This window comes from Oryctolagus cuniculus, chromosome 6 (assembly GCF_051225735.1).
Source record: "Oryctolagus cuniculus isolate XC-2025 breed Fujian yellow rabbit chromosome 6, ASM5122573v1, whole genome shotgun sequence".
NCBI lineage: Eukaryota > Metazoa > Chordata > Mammalia > Lagomorpha > Leporidae > Oryctolagus > Oryctolagus cuniculus.
Window position 1 is genome coordinate 59,260,658 of NC_142872.1, and position 25,875 is coordinate 59,286,532.

The window sequence follows — 25,875 nt, forward strand, 5'->3', positions numbered from 1 at the left end:
TGAAAATACTAATTGCCAATCCATTTGAAGGGAACATTGCTATTTCAGTGAAGTTCAGATTATCTATTACAGTTTTAAAATAATTTCAAATTAAGATACTATTTGTGTGTTTAGCTATATTTCTGTTTTGTTAAATTTATTATTAGTTTTGGAAATAATTTTCTATTTAAATAATAGTAAAATATATCCTAGACATTATATCTAAAAAAGAAACATTTATATCTTGCCTGAGTCTTAGTAGTCCCTTGGTGACCTCAGGATAAAAATCCCCACTCAAAATTGTGCCTGACGTGAGTAGATATTTAATAAAAGCTGGTTTCCTTTCTTCCTTCCCGCTTCCCCATATGGCAAATGTACAGCTTAATTCTAATAAGGGAGCCCAACCAAACTGCAGTTTTCAAATATGTCTGAAGATGTATCACTGAAGAATCAGTCTCCATCATGCTGTATCTTCTGCCTGTCATGTGACCACATATCTTTTCCTTGGCTGCTAAAACCAGTGGCTAATTTGTTTAGATTTGAGCATTAATGACAGTCATTACCCATGCTAACGCTATTTAGAAATAGGAATTATGTTACTGTTGGAATGTGAATGCCATGTATGTAAACAGCCATTCATCCTTTCACTCATTCATTTATTCATGTAAGTTTTATTTTAAAGATTTAATTATATGAAAGTCAGAGTAACACAGAGAGGAGAGAGAGAGAGAGGGGTCCTCCATCCACTGGTTCACTCCCCAATTGGCCGCAACGGCCGGAGCTGCATCCATCCGAAGCCAGGAGCCAGGAGATTCCTCCGGGTCTCCCATGTGGGTGCAGGGGTCCAATGAGCTGGGCCATCCTCCATTGCTTTCCCAGGCCATAGCAGAGAGCTGGATGGGAAGTGGAGCAGCTGGGTCTCAAACTGGGGCCCATATGGGATGCTGGCGCTTCAGACCAGGGCATTAACCTGCTGAACCACAGCGCCAGCCCCTTCATATAAGTTTGAGCATCTCCTGTGTTCCAGACATGTTCAGATTGTGCTGGGCTTAGCAGTACATTGGTATAAATGACTAGATCCAGCATGTTTTAAATGGGAAGATACCCATAACTCTTTTAAAGCAATAATTTATTCTCATCTTAGCTATTATATTATTATTCAAAATCATTATATACTGGCTAAGCTCTTAGAATGGATTATCTCACTTAATTCATATAACAATTTCTCCAAGGTAGGTACTATAATAAGCCATTACTTTAAATGAGGAAATTTAGTCCTGGTAAATTAAGTGATATATTCAAGGTCACCTCTCTAATAAGAGAACCAGGCACTCTGAATCTAGAACCTGTAATTTTAACCTCTGTGCCAACTGGTTTCAAAGTGAGTTCCAAGGACTTCTTGGAGATCTCTAAATCCTTTCAGAGGGGTCAGTGAGACCAAAACTATTTTCAGAGGACTAATGGTAGGATAGCATTAACTCTTTTGACTGTCATGATTCTACAGTGGAGTTTTCTAGAAGTGATATGCCATGTGATAGCAGAGTATAGCTGTGTTAAAGAGACTTCATAAAAATGCAAATGAATCCAGGTATTAGGCAGATTTATAAAATGTAAAACAGCACCACTCTTCTTACTAAATGTTTTATTTTAAAGAATGTAGCTTTTTAAATAAAAACTTTTTATATTAACATGTAAAATATTTATTATTAAATTAATGTTTTTATCATTCTCAGTTTTAATTTCTAATTTGGTAAATATCCATAAATACAACCTACATGAACAAAAATTTCTTGGGTTCCTTAATGATTTATTAAAGTGTCAAAGGGTCCAAGGATCAAAATGTTTGGGAATTACTGTAACAGTTATTCTCACATTTCAGAACCTTCCTTTTGAGTCTTTTTAGTTGACCTCCTAATTGAAAATCTGGCATTCTATAAAAAACAGCATGTTTTTAATAGATTGCCAAAATTATTAACACTAGTGCTTGAGACCTGTGGATAGTCTTTGACCTTATTTGCCTGCTCCTAGAGCTTAGAGTGCAAAATATCAAGGCACCAGGATTCTGGTGTACTTCAGTCAGATTTGTAAAGTTTTAATTTTTATGAAATACCCAGAGATAATGACATTGTAATTAAAGCAGGTTGTAAGTGATCATTTATATTTTGATAAGTGATTGATATAGTAATCACAACCTTCATAATTATCCAACTACAAAAAAATGAGTGTTATTTCCTTCTTATATAAAGAAATGGCTGAATATTTTTAATAGGATGTATCTATTGTGTATTTATCCAGCACTTCAGAAGCATGGTAGAATGCAGACATGCTAGATTATATCCAAGAGAACTATTTATTTCTTTCATTTAAAAACCAGTTATTGAGCATGTATCTGGCCTTCTCCTTAAGAACTAGGGAAAAAATAAACTAGATGTGGTCTTGGATCTTACGAATCTTATGTTTGTTGAGAGAGATAGAAAACAAAGATACTTTGTCAAATTAATGTAAGACTTCTCAAAAATAACATCTTTTATAGTCATGATGAATTATAGTTATCACTGATTTTGTATGACTAGAAGGTTTTCTACAATTGATATGAGAATAATTAGTAATTAAAGTTCACCCTACTGTTACATGAATGTATTGAAATCTAATACAGTGCTAAAGTATGTTTTAAACAATCACTAAATTATCTTTATCTAATCTCCCTCAAGACAAAATGGATATTTCTATTTTATTTACAGAGTGGATCCAGGAGAATGTTCATCCTAAGACAAAATTAATCACTTAATTGAATTCATATATGAACTCATCAAAAGGGAAAAATACCCTAAATTTCCCAGAAAGCTGGGGAACATGTAAATGTAGATTTTTTTTGACAGGCAGAGTTAGACAGTGAGAGAGAGAAACAGAGAGAAAGGTCTTCCTTTTGCCGTTGGTTCACCCCGCAAAAGGCTGCTACGGCCGGCGCACCCCACTGATCCGAAGGCAGGAACCAGGTGCTTCCTCCTGGTCTCCCATGTGGGTGCAGGGCCCAAGCACTTGGGCCATCCTCCACTGCACTCCCAGGCCACAGCAGAGAGCTGGCCTGGAAGAGGAGCAACCAGGACAGAATCCAGTGCCCCGACCGTGACTAGAACCCAGGGTGCCAGCGCTGCAGGTGGAGGATTAGCCTATTGAGCCGCGGTGCCAGCCTAGATTTTAAATATATAGATTCCATGTCCATAACAGTATGTAGGAATACTTCAAAAAATTCATGGAGGATCCAGTATTGTGGCTCAGTGGGATAAGCTGCTATCTGCAATGCCAGCATCCCATATCAGAATGCCGATTCTAGTCTTATTGCTCCACTTCTATCTAGCTCTCTGCTGTTGTACCTGCAAAGACAGTGGAAGATGGCCCAAGTACTTGGGCCCCTGTCACTCATGTGGGAGACCCGGATGGATTTCTGGGCTCCTGACTTCAACCTGGCACAGACATGGCCGATGTAGCCATTTTGGGGCAGTGAACCAGCAAGTGGAAGGTCTCTTTCTCTCTTTGTCTCTCCTCTCTCTCTAACTCTGTCTTTCAAATTAGTAAAATATTTTTTAGAAGTTCATGGAATATGGAGTTAAAAAGTAAGATTATTTTGTTTAAAATAATTTGAAACCATGCCTAATTTTTCCTTATGCACGTTTTCCATGAACTTTTTGAAGATCTCGCAGATGTATAGGTTCCAGAATTTCTTGCAGTAAAATCAATTTATCTTTTAATTCCATTTTCTACAAACTTTTAAAAAAAAGATTTATTTATTTATTTGAAAGTCAAAGTTATAGAGAATGAGAGGGAAAGACAGAGAGAAAGAGAGATCTTCCATCTGCTGGTTCATTCCCCAAATAGCTGCAACATCCAACGCTGGACCAAGCCAATCCAGGAGCTTCACCCAGGTCTCCTATGGGGATGCAGAGGCCCAAGCACTTGGGCTATCTCCTGCTGATTTCCCAGGCACATTAGCAGGGAACTGCATTGGAAGTGGAGCAACCAGGGCTTGAAGTGATGTGCATATGGAATGCCGGCTCTGCAGACCGTGGCATAACCTGCTGTGTCACAGCACTGTCCCCCACACATTTTTGAGGTACCCTCATATATTTCCTACATTTATCCTGGGAGAGGTGATTTTTTTTAAAGATTTATTTATCATTTGAAAGGCAGAGTTACAGACAGACAGAGGCAGAGAGAGATAGATCTTCCATCTGCTGGTTCGCTCCCCAAATGGCCACAATGACTGGAGAAGGGCTGATTCGAAGCCAGGAGCTAGGAGCCTCTTCCAGGTCTCCCATGTGATGCAGGGGCCCTCTAAACTCTTAAATGACAGTATTGTATTTGCTTATTTATTATTTTTTATTTATTTATTTATTTATTTGAAAGGCAGAGTTACAGAGAGAACAGGGAAAAAGAGATCTTCCGGCCGGCGCCGCAGCTCACTAGGCTAATCCTCTGCCTTGCGGCGCCGGCACACCGGGTTCTAGTCCCGGTCGGGGTGCCAGATTCTGTCCCAGTTGCCCCTCTTCCAGGCCAGCTCTCTGCTGTGGCCCGGGAGTGCAGTGGAGGATGGCCCAAGTGCTTGGGCCCTGCACCCCATGGGAGACCAGGAGAAGCACCTGGATCCTGCCTTCGGATCAGCGCGGTACGCCGGCCGCAGCGCGCCAGCCATGGCGGCCATTGGAGGGTGAACCAACGGCAAAAGGAAGACCTTTCTCTCTGTTTCTCTCTCTCACTGTCCACTCTGCCTGTCAAAAAAAAGAGATCTTCTAGCTGATGGTTCACTCCCCAAATGGCCACATCAACCGGGGCTGGGCCTGGTGAAGCCAAAAGCCAGGAGCTTCTTCCGGGTCTCCCACAGCAGGGGCCCAAAGACTTGGGCCATCCTCCATTGCTTTTTCCAGTTTTTTCCAGGCCATTAGCAGACACTGAATCAGAAGTGGAGCAGCCTGAACTTGAACCTGAACCAATGCCCATAGGGGATGCTGGTGTTGCAGGCACCAGTTTAACCTGCTGTGCCACAGTGCCAGCACCTTGTTATTTTAACATGCATTTATTGGGAGTTATGAAGAACAAAATAAATTAGTTAGTTCTGGCCTTGCCATCAGGGAACTTATAATCTAGTTTATGAGATTAGATTCCTACTTAAGTAGGTGAACTCAAGCACTGTGCTCTTTTTCCCTACCCCCTTCTCTCTCTCCATCTTTCTTTCTCCATGACTCTCCCTCTATAGCATAGGACTTTTAACCTAGAAGAGATTTTCTCTTTTTAGAACTCATTCCACACCCCAACCTTTCTTGAATAATATCCCAACCTTTCTTCATCTCCCCAGTAGCTCGAATTTGGCATTGCAGCTGGGCCCAGAGCACCATTTACGAGCCATAGGAAGTAGTAGAGGCCATTATTTCCATGCCTAGGTATTTCTCCAAAGCCGCAGCTTCAGCTCCTTCACAGCTTTTCATTCACAAATCATATGTAGTGATGCTGAATTAGCCAGGAGCCATGAGATCTATCCATTCCAATTAGCAACTCTGTAAAAGAAATCAATTATGAGATATATAGATAATTTTCTACTGTGATAATCTTAGAAAAAAAAGTTTATACCTGTAACAGAAGACAATGTTATACTTTGTCCCAAAGGCTTTGTCTTACAGACTTTGTCACAAAGTACCTGGCTTCATATCCACCTTCTGGACTTGTGGGGTTTTTATGTTACAGTGTACAAAGTGCTTGAGACAGAGTAGATCCTGGAAGTGAGTCATATTATGTTTCAGTTATGTGAGTAGAATTAGATGGAGCTGGCAAAGGGTCAATATTCTACAAAAATAATGAAACTAGTTTGTGCAGCAGAAGGAAAGAATATGATCATTAAGCAAATCCATTTGATGTCAGGGCCCTACTTTTTATGTTTGTTTATTTATTCATCTATTTGAAAGGAAGAGAGAGATATCTTCCATCTTCTGGTTTACTCCCTAAATGTCCACATGAGCTGGGGCTGGGCCATATTGAAGCCAAGAGCCTAAATACTTGAGCCATTGTCTGCTGCTTCCCAAATGCTTGCATAAGAAGCTGAGTCACAAGTGGAGTAACTGGGACTCAAACAGGCACTCTGATGTGGCATGTGGGCATTCCAACTTGTGGCTAACCTGCTGTGCCACAACACCTACTCCAGGGCTGTACTTTTTTTAAATAGTCACGTTCTGTCCATATGTAAATCAGGGAAGGGCTTAATTTCATTAATAAGTCTATTGAAGTAAACTGAAGTTTCAACATGTAATTAAATTGTACTTTATGTAAGAACATTGCAACAACTCTTTGAGCCATCTTCTCCCCACCTAACATTAGCCCACCAAAACTCAAGAAACCTATAAGTAACCATTCCTTTCTTGGAATAAGCACAGGAGAAGCTGCAGAATATAAGAAAATCCATTCTTCATATTTTCTTCTTTCCCTTACTTTTTTTTTTAAGATTTATTTATTTATTTGAAAGTTACAGCGAAGCAGAGGCAGAGAGGGAGAGAAGTCTTGCATCTGCTGGTTCACTCCCCTAGTGGCTTCAACAGCTGGAGCTGGGCCAGGCCAAGGCTAGGAGCCTAAAGCTTCTCCTAGGTCTCCCACATGGATGCAGGGGCCCAAGCATTTGGGTCATCTTCCACTGCTTTCCCAGACCATTAGCAAGGAGCTGGGATTGGAATTGGAGCAGCCACGACGCGAACCTTGAACTGTAAGGTTCAAGTTACAGTGTCCATAAGGGATGCCAGCACCACAGATACTGGCTTTACCTGCTGTGCTCTCTCACCCACGTGGGAGACATGGAAGAAGCTCCTGAATTCTGGCTTTAAAGACTTTAAAAATACTATGTGTATCTGGAAACATCATGTTATTTCTTAAACATATGATGTGCTTTTCAAAACCACTTAGAAAATGCAGATGTATTATCAAGAGACTATTACCTATACACAATTGTATACAAATTATGTTGTAAGGAAGAAAACCCTTATGGCCAATTCTTTTGGTAAATGGAAATTAATGACTTGATACCATTGTATTTAAACGGGGAATATTTATGTATATTTTTATTCTCACAGGTTTATTTTTTGAAAAGCCTGTCTTGTTTCATATGTCCATAGACTTTTGTCTTCGACATTCTTTTGCCAGTTGAGATGAGGGATTAACTTTTTGATTATACAGACTTGTTCAAATGTGATTCTTTCATTCCCTTAAGAAAATTTCTCTTAGATCCTCTGATTTTTTTTGTCACTAAAGTTAGAATAATAATGATTAATTCAAAAGGCCATTATAAGAATCAAAGGATATTATATTTCATAAATTTTCAAAATATTACTTTCCCTATAAAATGTAAAATTTCCCTTCAGATATGTAGATTACATCTTAATGGTTACTGATTATTAAAAGTGGTTCTTATTTTTGTCTGCTAGTATTGTTTTCCAGATCCAAGAATAGCATCCAAATAATGATATTCCTTTAAATGGAATGGTGCTAATTTATCTAGCTCACTACTGTATTGTACAGCTTAGGAAAATATGCTGTTTTTGCAGTCTGTTCATTCAAATGCTTTATGAATTAAAAGCTGAGGCCTATCATGTTCCAAGATCCACTAGTTCATTATCGAAAAATAAAGTACCCATTTATTAGGCAAGCATTGTCTACAATGTCTGCAAGAGTAAACAGGCCCACTCATAAGAATAAGTGTTGCCTTCAAATTTGTACTGAAGTATGCTGAAAAACATGTATACTATAGCTGTGATAATGAGCAGTACAGTAGAGAGAGGTGATTTATGATACCTGTTTCTGACAGCTATAGTGCAGAGAATCCCAGGGTATCTGATCACGGCATTAGCATGCTGACAGCTCAGCATTTAGAACATTATGGTAATTTATCCTGCCTATGCTGTCACCTGCACTGTCAGAGTTTCTTTTTAATGATGGTATAACTATTTTGTTTGTTTGTACTGCATTCTTTTCATTTGGCTAATGCTTTCTCATTAGATTGAACCTAGTAAATGAGAGTAATTAAGTGCTTCCTATAGCTCAGATGCAATGATTAAGTTGCAGAGCTGCTACTGATTATGTTTTGTCATTTATCTCTATTAATCTGAGAATAATCCAGATGATAAACACATGTAATTTTTTTGCTAATGTTCAATAGATGAAATTTATAGTTTCTCAATGGAGCCAAGCAGTAAGTGTATATTCATATATGAGTAGTGAGTTGTTACATGTGAACCTGCTTTAAATAAGAATGCAAATTACAACTAAAGTTAATAAAAAGGGAAAGATCTTTTGATTGTCACACCAAATTTACTCTTTCTCAAAATATCCTTCTCTACTACCCACCACTGAGAGAGGGGGGAGGAGAGATATGAGACTTAGAAATAAAGAGAAAGGGAGAAAGGGAGGGCAGGCAGTCTTAAATCCTTGTTACAGAGCAGATTGTCTCTCTGGCTTTTCTTTGAGTCATCTGTAGGGATAAGAATAAAATTTATTTTAACATAGCATATTTGAAATTCTTTCACTTTGTTTTGAAAATTTCTCAAATCTTTTCATGTACTCTGATTTTCTAAACTATAGTAATTTATAATGATTCCAGAAGGAAATCTGTTTCAACTAAATTGCTTGTTAAATAACTCATGAGATTAATCAGAGGTTTTAATCTTTTAATGAATTAAGCTAAAATATAGAAATGATGTGGAGTTACATATCAGTTTTCTGAAAAATAATATTTTATTTGCTTATACCTGACATTTTTTGCTGTAAGGAGAATATGTGGTTTTCAGAACTCTGATATGAATATTATAGTTAAGTGATAGCTAACTAGTTTTTAGTGTCTATAAATTATGCCAAATAAATTTGTTACATTTGATTTGCAACTCAAGATAGTATATCCCAAATTCATGATTTTAAATAATCTTTTGGTAAGGATTTATTATCTTTATGATTTATTTACAAAATTAGAGTTCCCACAAGCTTTCAAACATACTAAGAGAAATATAGGATTGTTCATAGGAAATTACATTTTGTGAGACTTTTTTCTTAGATGCTTAAAAAACGTTCATGGAATTACTCAGGCTGTGTGCGTAGGCTTCCCAGAATTTTCATTTCATTCACAAATGATAGGAAAATTAAAGGACACCTAGGTTTTCTGTTTGTTAGTACTTAATTGTATGACTAGGAATCTGGTGAGTGTGATTTGTCAAACATTTGAAGAAGAATATTAACAGTTCTTACTTTGTAAAACCACATTGTTATATTTGAGCTTTTAGCTTGTTTCCGTGCATTGTAGTATGATAGGAACTGTCTTCACATTTTATTTAAGAAAAATATCTTTTAAACATCTGCATGGGTGGTAGTACCTTCATTTGCACATTTGGATCATTTGCAGAATTTTGTTCTATAAACAGATTATATCACCTAAAATGAAATGCTTGAAACCATGATATTAAACCCATGTCGATCAGTTGATTTAATGAAATAGGATCTTTTGAAATGAAGACTTGCTACACAAATCCCAAATGGAATTTTATATTTTAATGGTTTTTCATGTATTCTTAGAATTCCTTCCTAAAAATAATTATTATTTTTAAAAAGTAAATTTTGACTACACCAGAACTCTTTGTCCCCTATAGGCAAGAAATTATCTTCTCTGCAGACTAACTAGAAATTTGGGCTGTTATAAGTATTTGAAATTTATTAAGTTCTGTAGCAGTCTGTTCCATTTGTTTTTCCTGCAATTTAATATTTGGTCTTAGAGATTGTCACCTTTCTTAAGAATCAAATTTTCAATATTATACTAAGGCTGTATTAAAGAACTTTTTGTTGAAATACTCAGATTGTATATGAAGTGTTAACTTGTTAATGATAGCATAAGAGAAGAACCTGTGTTTTTCAGCTTGTGGGAAGTGGCTCTGTTAGGCATTTGGTCAGTGATGTAACAGACTGAAACCAGAAAGCCCTAAATTCTAACCCAGACATTGTTGCCTGGTGTTTATTTCATCAGATGAAGCTTTATCTTTCTTTTGCACAGTGGGATATTAGAAAAATTAATGGTGAGTGTCCGGCCAGTGGTATACTCTTTGAATGTTAAATTATAAAGTCAGAAGCACCAAAACAAATTTTTTTAAAAGAGCAGATGTCCCACCATTGTGTTCTGTTCTTCAAAAAGACAGGCAAAAATTATCTAATTTTAGGATAGACTGTTTACTAATCTAGAAGATAATTCTTTGTCAGTATTTTGAAAGATAGGAACATTGGGTTTGATAAACAAACATTTTGATACCTGAGCCTTTAAGAATATTTTCAGTATTGAATATCTATTCATTGTTTCTGTATTCCTGCATAGTCAATTCTTAAATACCCTTACTAAAGTTAGCAGTTTAAAAAATTATTGTTCTTAATTACTTTCCACCCTTACCCCTTTGTCCACAGAACAAACCAAAAAGCAAAGGTCTGTTTGACTTGTTAATGTTAAAATCGTAAGTTACAAGTGTTCCTTTGTCTTTGGTTAAAAAAATAATTATAAAAATAGAGCAAAGAGAAAATTCTTTTTTTCTCCTTCTTGGTCAGTTCTGTGGAAGTAATTTGAAATACCGTATATTGAATTCTTTGATCATTTCTCCTGGGTGGATTGGGAAAGAAGTCAAAGCTGAGGCAATTGCTTCTGGGCTCTCTTTCTGTGTGCCTGGTAAATGAAACACAAGGAACCTCACCAAACTACATGACTAATGGCAACCTCCAGTGCCGCCTGCAATCAAAGATTAATTTGCTTTATCAAGTTTAAAGAATACCGGGTGATAAATCATGTCAAAAAGAAATAATCAGTCAGAGGCTGATGTTCTTTTCTACATGTGAGGACAGGTGCTATGAGGCATGCACTTGCCATATACAGTTAATTTTATTTTTATGCATTTATGTTCATCTTAATTTCTATTTAGCTGATACTTGAGTCAAATAATTTCTCTCATTAAGTTCAACTACCATTCATCTGAAATGCTGCAGTTCTACAGATCCAAGTAAGAATTTTCTCCTTTAGTTGGCATGAAGTATATTCTCACGTTAGCATTATTAGTAACTGGGTTTTATTATTTTTCCCAAACATGAGTTAGCTCATGCCAGTAGGGAAGTGAAATAGTATTTCTCCATGTCAAGAAGCCCCAAGAATATTAACTGAGTTTCCACGTATATAATAAATGTATGTAATATATCTACATATTTATGTGAAATTTTCATTTTACTCAGATCTCTCCACCTTTTTTATTCTCTCGCTTGCTAATACATGGGTTCGTAATGTAAGATTCATTTTAAGTATGATCGTATTATAAAGGGATGGCCCTCCTAGCACTTTTCGCAGCCAGCACGTTTTGAACAGTACCCAAGACTTGTCTAGTAATTTTCTAGAGGCTGTGCTGTCACGGCTCTTTTGAAAATGAGACTTGGGGTATGGCGGGTAAAGCACCTGTGGTGCTGGCATCCCATATGGATGCTGGTTCGAGTCTCTGCTGCTTTACTTCCAATCCAGCTCTCTGCTATGGCCTGGGAAAGCAGTAGAAGATGGCCCATGTCCTGGGGCCCCTGCACCCATGTGGGAGACCTGGAAGAAGCTCCAGGCTTCTGGCTTCGGATTGGCCCAGCTCTGGCCATTGCAGCCATTTGGGGAGTGAACCAGCAGATATAAGACCCCGCCCCCCTCTCTCTCTCTCTGCCTATTCATCTGTAACTTCACCTTTCAAATACATAAATTAATCTTTAAAAAAAATAAAAATAAAAAAATAAAATAAAAGTAGACTCAGAGTAATATTTTCATAGTTTCTTATTCCTCACTGTAGTCACAAACTGGAGCCTAAGTATATTTGGTGTATGTAGATATGTATTACATTCTAGCTAGCTCTGCCTTCAGTGAGTAATTAGAAGTTTAGAAATTATTAGTTTTCCATCTGAGATACACATTTATATAAAAATTCATTATGCTTGAAACTTGGAGCTGTGGAGGTTTCGGTTGGAGCACCTGTAGGAAATTTTAGTCTTAAGGTGACACTTCATTTTCTTTTTCTCCATAGTTTCTCCCCATTTTTCTGTCTAAATCTGATCCTTTTTGTCTCAGTAAAATTCTGGCAGTGCAGGAGAGATTATCACTGACTTTTATTTTCCTTTTCTTCTTCTGATTCCTAGGAATTATTTTTAAATATTTACAAAGTCCCGATATTGACATGAATAACATTCTTAAGATAGAGTATTGTGGCTGGCGCTGCGGCTCAATAAGCTAATCCTCCAACAGCAGCGTTAGCACACCGGGTTCTAGTCCTGGTCAGGGCGCCGGATTCTGTCCAGCTCTCTGCTGTGTCCCAGGAGTGCAGTGGAGGATGGCCCAAGTCCTTGGACCCTACACCACATGGGAGACCAGGAGAAGCACCTGGCTCCTGGCTTTGGATCAGCGTGCCGGCCGTAGCGGCCATTTGGGGGGTGAACCAACGGAAAAGGAAGACCTTTCTCTCTGTCTCTCTCTCTCACTGTCCACTCTGCCTGTCAAAAAAAAAAAAAAAAAAAAAAAGTATTTCCAGCTTGTATTTTAAGGCTTTTTAAATTTTTTTTCAGATGTATTTGAACAAAAGACAGAGATAGGGAGACATCTTCCATCTGCTGGTTCCCCAAATGCCCACAACAGCCAGAGCTAGGTCAGGCTGCAGCTAGGAGCCCAGATCTCAGTCTGGATCTACCATCAGAGTTGCAAAGACCCAAGTACTTGAGCATCACCTGTTGCATCCCAGGTTACGCATTACGAGAAAGCTGGAATCAGAAATGCAGCCAGGGCTAGAACCCAGGCATCCCAATATGGGATGCAGCTGTCCTGATCAATGTCTTAACCGCTGCCCCAAACACCTAACGCAGGATTTCTGTTTAAACTGGGGAGGATTTTAACTTGGCTATATATTTTTTCCACATGACAGTATCATGGTCTATGTCTTTTCTAAAATGATTAGATATGGTGATGAGGTCCCTTCCAATTTGAAAAAGTTCTGTAACCCTGGATATGCCTGCTTCAGTGTAACTGGAGCCACCATTACTCATTAGTGGTTTGTATAATAGCAGTCTGTCCTAGTGAATTGTTGTAGTGTAGGTTGCCTAGGGGAATGACATAAGATTTAGATTTGAAAACAACAATGCCATCCAAGATCTAACTCCAAAATTTGTGTGAAACCAATAACTATATTTACTTTAGAGTGCTACTGAATGTACTGCCCCATTATATTCCTTTGAGGTCCCAGTATGAACCCATCCAAGAGAATTGTCTCAGTTTAGCACTAGGATACGCTTCTATTTGTTTAAGAATATACAAACACATTCCCCCTCCCCTAATAAATTTTTAAAATATTCTTTTTCTTTTCACTTTGGCCACCAGGGAAATTTGGCACCAACTTATGACTGGATTATACAACTGTGTGTTACCTTTAGAACAAATCTGCATGTGTGAATTTTGATCATTCTCCTCCTTTCCTCTCCCCCTTATTCAGCTTCACATTAAACCTGGTCCTCATGTTTGATTTTAATTCTTTTGCATTATAAACATCTGGATTTCCTATATGTCACCCAGATACTGTGGGGATAATTCAAAAAGTTCATATAAAAATGGGATTAAAAGATAAGTTTGAGGCTGGCATTATAGCTCAGCAGGTTAGTATCAACATTCCATAAGAGCACCAATTCGAGCTTTGGCCTCTCTACTTTCAGTTCAGCTTCCTGCTAACATGCTTAGGAAAGCAGGGGAAGATGACCCAAGTACGTAGGCCCACTGCCTCACCAGTGGAAGGCCTGGATGGAGTTCCAGGCTCCTGACTTTGGCCTAGGCCAGCCCCACCCATTCCAACCAATTGGGCATGAACAAGAAGATGGAAGATCCCTTTCTGTTTCTTCCCATCTCTCTGTAACTCTGCCTTTCAAATAAATAAATAACTTTTTAAAAAAAGTTTATTTTGGTGCAGAGTTTTTTGGAATCTATGCAAACAAATATATATGGCGAATCACTGAGTAAATATGTAGAATCACCCTCGCTCTATCACTAAATACTCAACAAAGTCAGTTATTCTCTTTTAGAGCTACAGTATTCTCATCTGTAAATAAGAATGAACTAGATTGTCTCTGAGATCTTTTTCATTCATTCGAGCATTACAAACCATACAACGCTTCTGTTTTCCATTTGGGGATGTAGAAAGCTGATAATAAACATCGTTCCCATCCTTCCAACAAGAGAAAAGCGGGACAAACTGCAGTTTTCTGACTTTCTTGAAGTCATTAGAGTTAAGATTGCTGGGGAACCAAAATATCCAGAAACCTGAGAAGAGGTCGGTGCCTGCCAGGAAATGTGGGCACTTTCCTACCTGAGGCACCCTCGGCAAGCGCCAGCAAGAACTGGGCTGGCACGGTTAACGAAAGTGGAATCCAAGTGGCCTTAGATATATGGGAATTGCAGGCTCTTTGTCCACAGACCCCACCAAGCAGTACCCACTCGCGGAAAAAAAAATGGCAGGAATCCTTCATCCTGCAGGCCTAGGAGTGAGGAGCAGAGGGGAGATGTGATGACAGTCGTGAAAGGGGCACCAAACTCTGCCTGAACCCTTCTCCCCTGCTTTCCCTACTGGAAACCAGTGTTAATGTATGTATTACAGAAGGCTGCCCATGAAAACGCATTGCTGCCCAGTGGGAAAAATATTGATAAGAATATGTATTAGCAAAAATTTAGACACATGGGGGTGGGCATCTGGCACAGTGTTTAAGACATCGCTTAGGACTTCCACATTCTATGTCAGGGTTCCTGCGTTCAAATTCTGGTTCTGCTTCCAGTTTCAGCTTCCTACTAATGTTCACAGGAGACTGGAATTGAGTTCCAGGTTCCTGACCTTAGCCCTGGCTTTTGCAGGTGTTTAGAGATTGAATTCAGCAAAGAAGTTCTGTCTCTCTATCTTTCAAGTAAACAAAAATAAGTGAGTAAAAAATGTTTTAAAGTTTAGACGTATGGCCGGCACCGCAGCTCACTAGGCTAATCCTCTGCCTTGCGGCGCCGGCACACCGGGTTCTAGTCCTGGTCAGGGCGCCAGATTCTGTCCCGGTTGCCCCTCTTCCAGGCCAGCTCTCTGCTATGGCCCGGGAGTGCAGTGGAGGATGGCCCAAGTCCTTGGGCCCTGCACCCACATGGGAGACCAGGAGAAGCACCTGGCTTCGGATCAGCGCGATGCGCCGGCCATAGCGCGCCAGCCGCGGCGGCCATTGGAGGGTGAACCAACGGCAAAAAGGAAGACCTTTCTCTCTGTCTCTCTCTCTCTCACTGTCCACTCTGCTTGTCAAAAAATAAATAAATAAATAAATAAATAAATAAAGTTTAGACGTAGATCAGTACAATGTCATGGAAAATTAGAAGTAGACCTACACAAATATATTTTGCTGATTTTTTTTTTACCAAGATGCAAAAGAAATTCATTAGAAAGTTCAATTAATGGCTCTAGAGCATTTGGATATCTGTACACAAAAATATTAGTTTGTCCCCTTAGCTCACACCTGATACAAATTAAGTTAAAACAGATTTAAAAAGCAAGTTACAATTTGGGGAGAAATTTTTGCATATAGTGTTTCTGACAAATGATTTATATCTAAAATATGTAAAGAAGTATTGAAATTCAACTGTAACAAAATACCACATTGAATTAATGGACAAAAGATCAAAATAGACAATTTCGTGAAGAAGATATACACGTAGGGGCAGGCATTTGACAGAGTAATCAACTCGCCACTTGGGATACGCGCATTCCATTTCAGAACACGTAGTTTAGGTCCTGGCTCCTCCACTTCCCAAGCAGCTTCCTGCTAATGTGTGCCACGGGAGGCAGCAGATGATGGTTTTGAGTACTGGTCCCTGCTCACCGTGGGAGACCTGGATTGAGTTCTGGGCTCCCAACTTTGACCTGGCTATTGTGGGCATTTGGGGAGTGAACCAGTGGATGGAAGATCTCTGTTTCTCTACTTTTAAATAAAATAGAAGTGGGGGAGGGGGGGAGGAGAAGAGAAAGAAAGGAGGGAGGAAGGAAGGAAGGGAAGGGGAGATACTGGACATTTATTTGCTCTTTGAAAACAAAAGATATGTACTTTGTAAATAAGCATATGAACAGCTCAACCTGGTTATCTTTAGGAAAATTTGCATAAAAACATAAGCCTTTCTAATAGTTGTAGTGTTGTATTATGTTTTAAAAAGCAAGTAAGCTTTTAATCATAAGCATTGTAGATAATAAGACAAGTAAGTTTCTGTTAGAAACCACAGTTACAAATAAGGAAAGGGGAAGGCTAAAATGAATGCTGGTGCTGAACTAGAGTTCTACCAGTACGAATTCATGTTTTTCCCTACATATTCAGATAGATAGAGAAAGAAAAATAAATGTATATGTGTTTATCTTGGTTGATTAACATAATTGTGTTTTCTTACTTTGAAACTGCGAGGTTGTATAATCAGTGAAACTCCAGTAGCAATGAACACATCTAGATCTCAGATCTTGATTTCTAAATACCATTATCCATAAACAAAACCAAAGTTTCTTGGAGAGAAGATGATTCTAGAACCAGATCAGAGAAAATACAAAATAAGTCTGGAGCTTCCTATAGTACCAACGAATAAGATGCCTAAAAAAAGGAAAAACGGGTTATGGGCGTGTCAAAGGAGTTCATCTGAAAGAACTCTTAATGGCCAATACTGGAACACTTTTGAGCAACAAAGTGAACATTAAATTAAATTCTAACTCGTAAGTAAGATAAATATCCGTGAGTTAATACTGAGGTAACATACATACTTTAATAATTAAACAGTGAAAGACTAGGTCCTCCTTATAGGTGACTTCTTTAATCTAAAATACAGTTCTATCTTTCCACCTATTTGTTGTTTTGGGTGTAAAAGACAATTTCATATAGGTAGATGGCTCTTATCTCTTATGGGTCTACCTTCATCTTCCCTGTTGAACTTCATATAACCCTCCATTCTCCGTCACCAGTCCACTGGCTTTAAGATACTCAGAAACACAGATCTTTCTGGTAATTCCAGACCTTCTTCATTCTGGAACATTATTGTGTTTCTCCCAACCCTCCCCTTTCACCTAGTTATTACCTACTCACCCTCAGCTCTCTGCTTAAATATCCCTTTCCTCAGAGAGGCTGTCCCTGATTTCCCAGAACAGGTGTGTTCCCATGTCAGAACACTTTGTGCTTTTCCATTATAGCAGTTCTCACAGCTTGGAATAATATTTGTGTGATTGTTTGATTAATATCTATCCCTTTTTCTAGTACCTCCATGAGGTTGGAGATCATATTTGATTTTATGTCAGCATCTAGCACAATGCCTGACACATGTTGGAATACTTATCAAACTTACCAAATTCAATTGAGCATTTAATAGATAAATAAAAGAATAAGCCATACTGTGCTAAGTCATAAAGTTGGAACTACAGCTAAGTTTATATGCCCAACATTAGATATGCCATCTCTTCTGCAAACAGAGTTTAGACTATAAAGAACAGATCCCATAACATATTATAGTTTTTAAAAAATCTAACCCAAGTCCTTTTGATAGTCAGTCTTCTGTTTGGTAACAGATTCTGCCAGACTCAAGAATCCCTTAGTACAGGAGATGGGACAGGAGTGTTAGATTAAATACAGTAAGGCAAGAGGACTATTTTGGAGTAATGGAAATTTTGATTGTGATGATAGTCCATATGCATTTGATAAACTCATAAACTTATATGCCTTTGAGAAGGTTGACCTTTTTTGTATATAAATTATTTCAAACTCAAAAAGAAAAATCCCTGAATATTTTAGAGGTAAGCATTAGCTCTGTACTCAAAGATCTCTTTATTCTGTCCTTAATGTGCAGAATGGATCCCTGTGTCATGAAGATCTGAAAAGCTATTCTAAGTCCAGAATATTCCATACTGCCCTCTATCCCAGTCAAGTTTTATGAAATTGAAAGAATGAATGAAACAGAAGCTATTGTTAACTACTTTATGCTATTAGTACAGCTCTGAGGCCACTCTGTTACTGTGAAAGGCTATCCTTACACATCTCCACCTAATTCGGCATCATACCATTCATTTAAAAAAACATTTACAGAATAACTCAAAGTATTTCTTTTCTTGCCCTGCTCTCTCTGAAATGATAACTAGTTAGTTTAAATGGGTGTGTCAGAAAAAGAAAGATGGAGTTTGTTTTACCAGGTAGAAAAGGAGAGGATGATTATTCACAACTGCTGGAACAGTAGACACTAAGCCATGGAGATGTTAAAGAGCAGGATATCACCCGTTTCAGAGGACTTGGGGGGATGACATTCTTGGAATTACAGTGCCAGTTAAGTGCTCCACAGCAAGTTAAGAAAAAAAGGTTTATCCTGCAAACAACAGGATGCCATTGAAGATTTTATAATTTAGATGAGAGAAGTGATCATTAACTAGCTTGTATTTAAAAAAAAGAAATAAGTTTTCCCAATGGCAATGACATGATCCTGGAGGAAAAAAGAAAAAAAAAAAAAAACAACTAAATTCAAGTTGCTCCCTCCTCAGCCGTCTTGCCTCTTTCACTTTTGACTCTTAACCAACGGCGCCCGTCATTTTCCCCAATGGCAGTAAGTGTCCATTCTGTCTGCTTGTTTTGTTAAAGGTGTTTTGTCCTTTATAGTGTCCGCCTGCCACCACAGACCATAGATCAGATCCGGAGGACCTTTTAAAACCGAATGTTTGACTCTGTGAAATCCCTTTTTGTGTTCTGCTTCACTTGAAATGACATTATGACTTACTGTGAGACAGGATAATTTGTAGTTTCTTTTGTCATCATCTTCTTTGGATGTCACAGACCATGGAGTGCTCCACATTGGTTCAGAGGAACTGAGAACGGGAAGGATGCATTGTTTTTATATTATTCTTTCTCTTGAGTATTCTCGCTTGTGATGGATTTTGGCTCCAGGCATAAAGATGTGTGGAGAAGCAGCCAGCTGGGACAGTATTTTATGTTTCACTTGGCTTTTCTAGGACTAAATACAGTATTAAATGATTTGTGTGATGGTTGTATAATATTAAATGGAAAGAGCTATTGTTTTATCAAAAAATGCGTTGGCATATACTATGATGGCTATACATTAAAAACCTGGGATTTTGTGTGTAAAGAAAAGTCAAGCCAGAATGTTGGCTTGGATCATTTTAGTTAGTAACCTTAGAAATGGCTCTAAAGAAACCTAAGACTTTCTTTCTCATCAGAAACCTTAAATAACAGGTGGTCTTTGGGGACCATTTTTCCTAAAATTATGCTCGGGACTTGACCAACATTCTGAGTAAACCAGTATCTTATGTCTGTCTCCAAAATCTGTGTACATTTCTTAAACTATGTGTGGCTTAAAATAAAATCTATGTAGTTCACCTGTCCTAACCAAGAGTAATTTGTCTTTCTCTAGTGAAGCACAAAAAAAGAGCAGAGAGTTTTGTTCAGTATAAATTCCTAGGGACAATTATTATAAAAGCCCCAGGAACTGACTTGCCCTTACATCTATTCCAGGTTCCTCTGCTCCTTGACCCTCAACACTTTTCTCAGCAAGATTGTTAGAGATTTCTAAATGTTTTTATAGTAGCAAAATTTTTAAAAACTGTTTATCAGTGCAATAGAGAAAGATCACATAATAACTAATTGCATATATTTTAAGTCTCACATCAAAAGTTGCTTGTAACAGTTGAGTGCCAGAAAGCAGTGAGTTAAATTGCTGCTTGAAATGCCTGAGCCCCATATCGGAGTATCAGTTCAAGTCTCAACTCCTCCACTTCTGGTCCAGACCCTTGCTAATTCACTTGTGAAACAGCAAAGAATGGCTCAAGTACTTGAGTTCCTGCCTCCTATTTGGGAGACCAGATGAAGTTTCTGTCTCCTGACTTCAGCCTGGCCCAGCCCTGGATGTTTTGGGTATTTGGGAAGTAAACCAGTAGATAGAGATTTTCTCTCTCTCTCTCTCTCTCTCTCTCTCTCTCCCCCTCTCCCTCTCCCGCCCGCCCTCCCTCCCTTTCAAATATATACATCTTAAAAAAAAAAAGACTTGCTTGTAATAGTAGTGAACTTGTAAATTAGAATAAGCCCAAAGTACATGTCATCCGTGTTCTCCTGAAAGCCACATAATGGACTATATACTCCATTCTCGAAAAATAGTATTTCTGTGAGATTATAGAAGCCTTACTTCTCCTTTAAAAGCTAACAAAAAAAGTAAGGAAAAATAATAATTATTCTATTAATGTGAGGTCTTAAAAGGACCTCATTTTGGAAGAAACTTCATATTGTGTGTAATAGACCCCAGGAGGAAGAATAAACATTTGTTAATCACCTATACTAGACAGTGCCAAACATTTCTCCTACTCCTTGCAGCATCACATGCTACCTCTACTATTGATAAGGGAATACATCCAAGGGATTTGCCTTCTCTGTCCTGTTTTCCTTCACATTGGGCTTTGGACTAAGAAAAAGAGCTAACGAGTAAGAATAAAGACCAAAGAATATGGCATACATACAAGAATTGAAGAAGAGATGATAAGTAGTGTGCCTGAAAGATTCAGAACCTGTTAAAAAGTGAATGAGGCTCTTTTGTGTAGAAAGGGAAGAACAAGTAAATAGAATTATCAGGAAGAGGTATGCCATTTAGTATGTAACTTCTGTGTGCCAGCACTCTGCTAGGGATTTCACACAATCAGTTAATTTCTCACAACCATCAAATAGGGTTAGTGCTCTGTCATATTAAAGGAGAACCTGAGGTCAGCTTGGCTAAGTTACTTTTTCAATATTGTATCAGCTAGCAATTGTTAGGACAGAAATTAATCCTGCATAAAAATCCCTCAATATAAAAAAAAAAACCAAGAGCGATTTGTTTTATATTTTCCTGGGAGAGGGTCCATATCTTTGATCAGTTTCACAAAACAGTTCATAACCCCACAAATGGTGAGAACTTCTATAAATATTATACCTTAAAGAACAAAATCCTGTCTTTTGCTGCAAAATGGATACCATTATACTTAGTGAAATAAGCCAGACCCAAAAAGACAAATATAGTGTTTTCTTGATTTATGGTAGCTAATACCTAAAGTACAAAAAATGAAATGTATATGAGTGCAATTGACATCTTGATATTTTATTATTGTTTATAGCCCTTGTCTGTACTCCTACGGAATAGCAGTTTTGCTGTGTTCTACTTGTTGAATTCTTTATTTAGTGGAGGAGTAAGCCTGTGATTATAAAGTAAATTGAAAGTGTGTTATCACAAAAAAGAAAAGAAAACAAAGACAGGAAGGAGAAGGAAAGGAGGGAAAGTAGAAAGTGTGATTATGTCTAAAATTATATCTGTGAAATATAACATCTGTTCTCTTTATAAAAGTTTAAAAAAGAAAAAGAGGCAGGGAAATTAGAGGTATAGAGCCTTGTTTCTATTTTATTTATTTTTTATTTTTTTCAGGAGACTTTTAAAAAAAATGTTACTTTTATTTGAAAGGCACAGCAACAGAGAGAGAGAAGTGAGAGATATGTTCAATCCACTGATTCAATTCACAAATGCCCACAACAGCCCGGGCTGGAGCAAGGTGAAGTGAAGAGACAGGAATTTGATTCAGATTTCTCACGTTGGTGGCACGGACCCAAAATTGTGCCATTATCTATTACTGTTCAAGGTGCCTATTAGCAGAAATGCTAGATTGGAAGCAGAGTAGCCAGGACTCAAACCACATGCTCTGACAGGGAGTATGTCCCAAGTGGTGGCCTAACCACTGTACCACAGTGATTGTCCTTACCCTTTCAAACTTTTTCCCAGATAATAGTAGCAAGTTAAACCAGTAGAGGGTGGGATGGGCATTAGTGGGGCAGCAGGCTGAGGCAGCAGTTGAAGACTCAACCCTGCCACCCAGTAGAGTTTCAGGCTCCTGACTTGAGCCTGGCCTAGCCCTGGCTATTGAAAGCATTTGCAGAGTGAATCAGTAGATAGAAGATAAGATGTGCGCTCGCTCGCACTCTCTCTCTCTTTCTCTCTTTCTCTTTACCCCCTCCTCCCTCTTTCCCTCTGTTTTACAAATAGGTAAAACTAAATATATTAACATTTACGAGAATCCATGGATATATGCTGCCTGCAAGAGATTCACTTCACCAACAAAGATACACACAGCTTGAAAGTGAAGGGTTGGGGGGGGGGGCGCTTTAGTGTAGTGGGTAAAGCTGCTGCCTGCAGTGCCGGCATCCCATATGGGTGCTGGTTCGAGTCCCAGCTCCTCTTCTTCCTTTCCAGCTCTTGGCTAATGGCCTGGGAAAGCAACAGAAGATGGCCCAAGTCCTTGGGCCCCTGCACCTGCATGGGAGACCCAGAAGCAGCTTTTGGCTCCTGGCTCCTGGGTTTGGATTGCCTCAGCTCCAGCAGTCACAGCCATTTGGGGAGTGAACCAGCAGATGGAAGATCTCTCTCTGTGTCTCTCTGTATCTGCCTTTCTGTAACTCAAATAAATAAATAAATAAATCTTAAATTAAATAAAATAAATAAATCTTAAAAAAAAAAAAGTGAAAGGTTGGAAAAAGATATACAAAGCAAATCGAAACTGAAACTGAGCAGGCATAGTTATCCTGAGATCAGATAAAACAGACTTTAAATCAAATACTGTAAAAAAGAGATGAAGAAGGACATTATATCTTGATAAGTTTCTATTCAGCAAGAAGACATAACAATCATAAATATATGTGCACCCACCATAAGACCACCCAGATATATACAACAAATACTGTTATACCTAAAGGGAGAGATAGATTTCAATACAATAATAGTGGGTGACTTCAACACACCACTCTTGTCAATGGACAGGTCATCCAGACAGAAAATCAATAAAGATACATTGGAGTTGAAGCATACCATCAAGCAAATGGACCTAACAGACAATTACAAGACATTTCACCCAACAGCTACAGAATATACATTCTTCTCTCCAGCACATGGAACATTTTCTAGGATAGATCACATATTAGGCCACAAATCAAGTCTCAGTGAATTTAAAAGGATTGAAATCATACTCTGTATCTTCTCTGACCATAAAGGAATAAAACTAAAAATAAACTAGAAGAACAATGAAACATTCATAAATACTTGTAAATTAAACATACTACTGAATGATCAAGGGGTCATTGAAATTAAAGAAGAAATCAGAAACTTTCTTGGAATAAATGAAAATGAAAAAACATTAAAACTTGCAGGATACAGCAAAAGTAATATTAAGAGGGAAATTTATGGCATTAAGTACTTACATTAAAAAAGAAATGTCTCAAAAATCTAATGATGCATCTTGAAAACTTAGAAAAACAAGAACAAACCAAACCCAAAATAACCAGGAGGCAAGAAATAATAAGGATCAGAGCAGAAATAAATGAAACTGAAACTAAAAAAAAAAAAAAAATAGAAAAGAGCAACAAAACAAAAGATTGGCTTTTTGAGAAAATAAAGTAAACTTCTTGTCAGACCAACAAAGAAAAAAATACAAATAAACAAAATTAGATATGAAAAGGGAGACATTACAACTCACACCACTGAAATACAAAGGGTCATAAGTATGAAGAATTATATGCTAATAAACTGGAGAAAATTTATAAATTCCTGGATTCATATAATCTACCAAGATTAAATCAAGCAGATATAAACAACTTAAACAGACCCATAACAAGCAATGAGATTGAAGCAGTAATCAAAAGTCTTCCATCAGCCAGCGCTGCGGCTCACTTGGCTAATCCTCCGCCTGCAGCGCCAGCACCCCGGGTTCTAGTCCTGTTTGGGGCGCCGGATTCTGTCCCAGTTGCTCCTTTTCCAGTCCAGCTCTCTGCTGTGGCCTGGGAAAGCAGTGGAGGATGGCCCAAGTCCTTGGGCCCTGTACCCACATGGGAGACCAGGAGGAAGCACCTGGCTCCTGGCTTTGGATCAGCACAGCACCGGCCATAGGGGCCATTTGGGGGGTGAACCAATGGAAAAGGAAGACCTTTCTCTCTGTCTCTGTCTCTGTCTCTCTCTCTCACTGTCTAACTCTGCATGTGAAAAAACAAAAGTATTCCAACAAGGTAAAGTCAGGGACCTGATGGCTTTACTACTGAATTCTACAAAATATTCAAAGAGGAAGTAACTTTAGTACTCTTCAAACTACTCCAAAATACTTAACAGGATAGAACTGTGCCAAACTCTTTTTATGAGGCCAGCATTACTTTGATACCAAAACCAAAGACATGATATGAAAAGAAAACTACAGACCTATGTCCTTAATGAACATAGATGCAAAGATTCTCAACAAAATACTAGCAAATCAAATCCAAAACCACATGAAAAAGATCATTCATCATGATCAACATGGCTAAAATCCAAAACTCAGAGATGTGGACAAAGGGGAACACTTACACACTGTTGGTGAGAAAGTAAGTTAGTGTAGCCACTGTGGAAAATGGTGTGGAGATTTCTTAAAACACTAGAAATAGACTTTCCGTATGATCCAGCAATCCCACTCCCAGGTATATACCCAAAAGACTTGAACACAGAATGTCAAAGAGATACCTGTACTACCATGTTCATCACAGCAGTGCTCACATTGGCCAAAATTTGGAATCAACCAAGGGGTCCATTGTCAGATGAATGGATAAAGAAAATGTGGTGTATATACACAATGGAATAATGTTCAGCTATAAAAAAGAATGAAATCTTACCATTTGTAGCAAAATGGATATAAGTAGAGAACATCATGTTGAGTGAAATAAGCCTGACCCAGAAAGACAAATACCACATGTTCTCCCTTATATGTGGGAGCTAAAATTAAAAAAAAAAAAAAAAGGAATGTCCACATATATCAGTACTGCTGCGAAAATAATTTTGTAAAACTTTGTTTTATACCTTTGTAAAACCAGTGGTTAGGAATATTATGCAACTATAGTTTTAATAATCTGTGATTATTTTAAAATTTACTGTATATGAGTGAAATGGTCTTTTTTCCATTCAGTTATTGTTTATAGCTGTTGTCGGTATCCTCACTAAACTAGGGTCTTTTTTCATGGTAAGCCTTTTTTACTATAACATAGATTTCAAATATGTTATCTTGAAAACTAAAAAAACAAAGGGAGAAGTCAGGAGGGTGGAAGCAAAAAGTGGAGGAAGGGAGAGGGGAAGAGAGCATCATTATGTTCTTAGAATTGTATCTACAAAGTACATTGAATCTATTAAAAACTAATTTAAAATTTTAAAAAACCCAGTAGGGAAGGGGAGAATTTGTGTATTCCATTCACAATCTTGTAAGGCTGAGAAATCTTTTTATTTTATTTTATTTTTTTAATTTTTTTTTTTATTTTTTATTTTTTTTTATTATTTTTTGACAGGCAGAGTGGACAGTGAGAGAGAGAGACAGAGAGAAAGGTCTTCCTTTGCCGTTGGTTCACCCTCCAATGGCCGCCGCGGCCGGCGCGCTGCGGCCGGCGCACCGCGCTGATCCGATGGCAGGAGCCAGGAGCCAGGTGCTTTTCCTGGTCTCCCATGGGGTGCAGGGCCCAAGCACCTGGGCCATCCTCCACTGCACTCCCTGGCCACAGCAGAGGGCTGGACTGGAAGAGGGGCAACCGGGACAGAATCCGGCGCCCCGACCGGGACTAGAACCCGGTGTGCCGGCGCCGCAAGGCGGAGGATTAGCCTAGTGAGCCGCGGCGCCGGCCTTATTTTTTTAATTTTAAGAAACCTTTATTTTGCTCAAGAAAAGCATAATGGGTAAGAATACAGGTGCTAGAATCGAATTGTTTAAATTTGATCTCCAACTCTACCCTTACTAGTTC

At 38.4% G+C, this 25,875-nt stretch overlaps 1 protein-coding gene across 11 annotated transcripts in view; it reads left to right on the top strand.

Annotated features, from left to right (window-relative positions):
* Positions 1–25,875, top strand: part of RANBP17 (RAN binding protein 17) — a 370,153-nt gene that overhangs the window by 202,737 nt on the left and 141,541 nt on the right. For 2 of the 11 annotated variants that reach the window (XM_089336197.1, XM_089336201.1), the window contains one exon: positions 22,331–22,596. The exons of the other annotated variants lie outside the window; for them this stretch is intronic. In XM_089336197.1, the coding sequence (XP_089192323.1) occupies positions 22,331–22,480 (150 nt within the window). In that variant the 3' untranslated portion in view covers positions 22,481–22,596. Of the gene's footprint in view, positions 1–22,330; positions 22,597–25,875 lie in introns of those variants that run through there. 11 annotated transcript variants of the gene reach the window in all.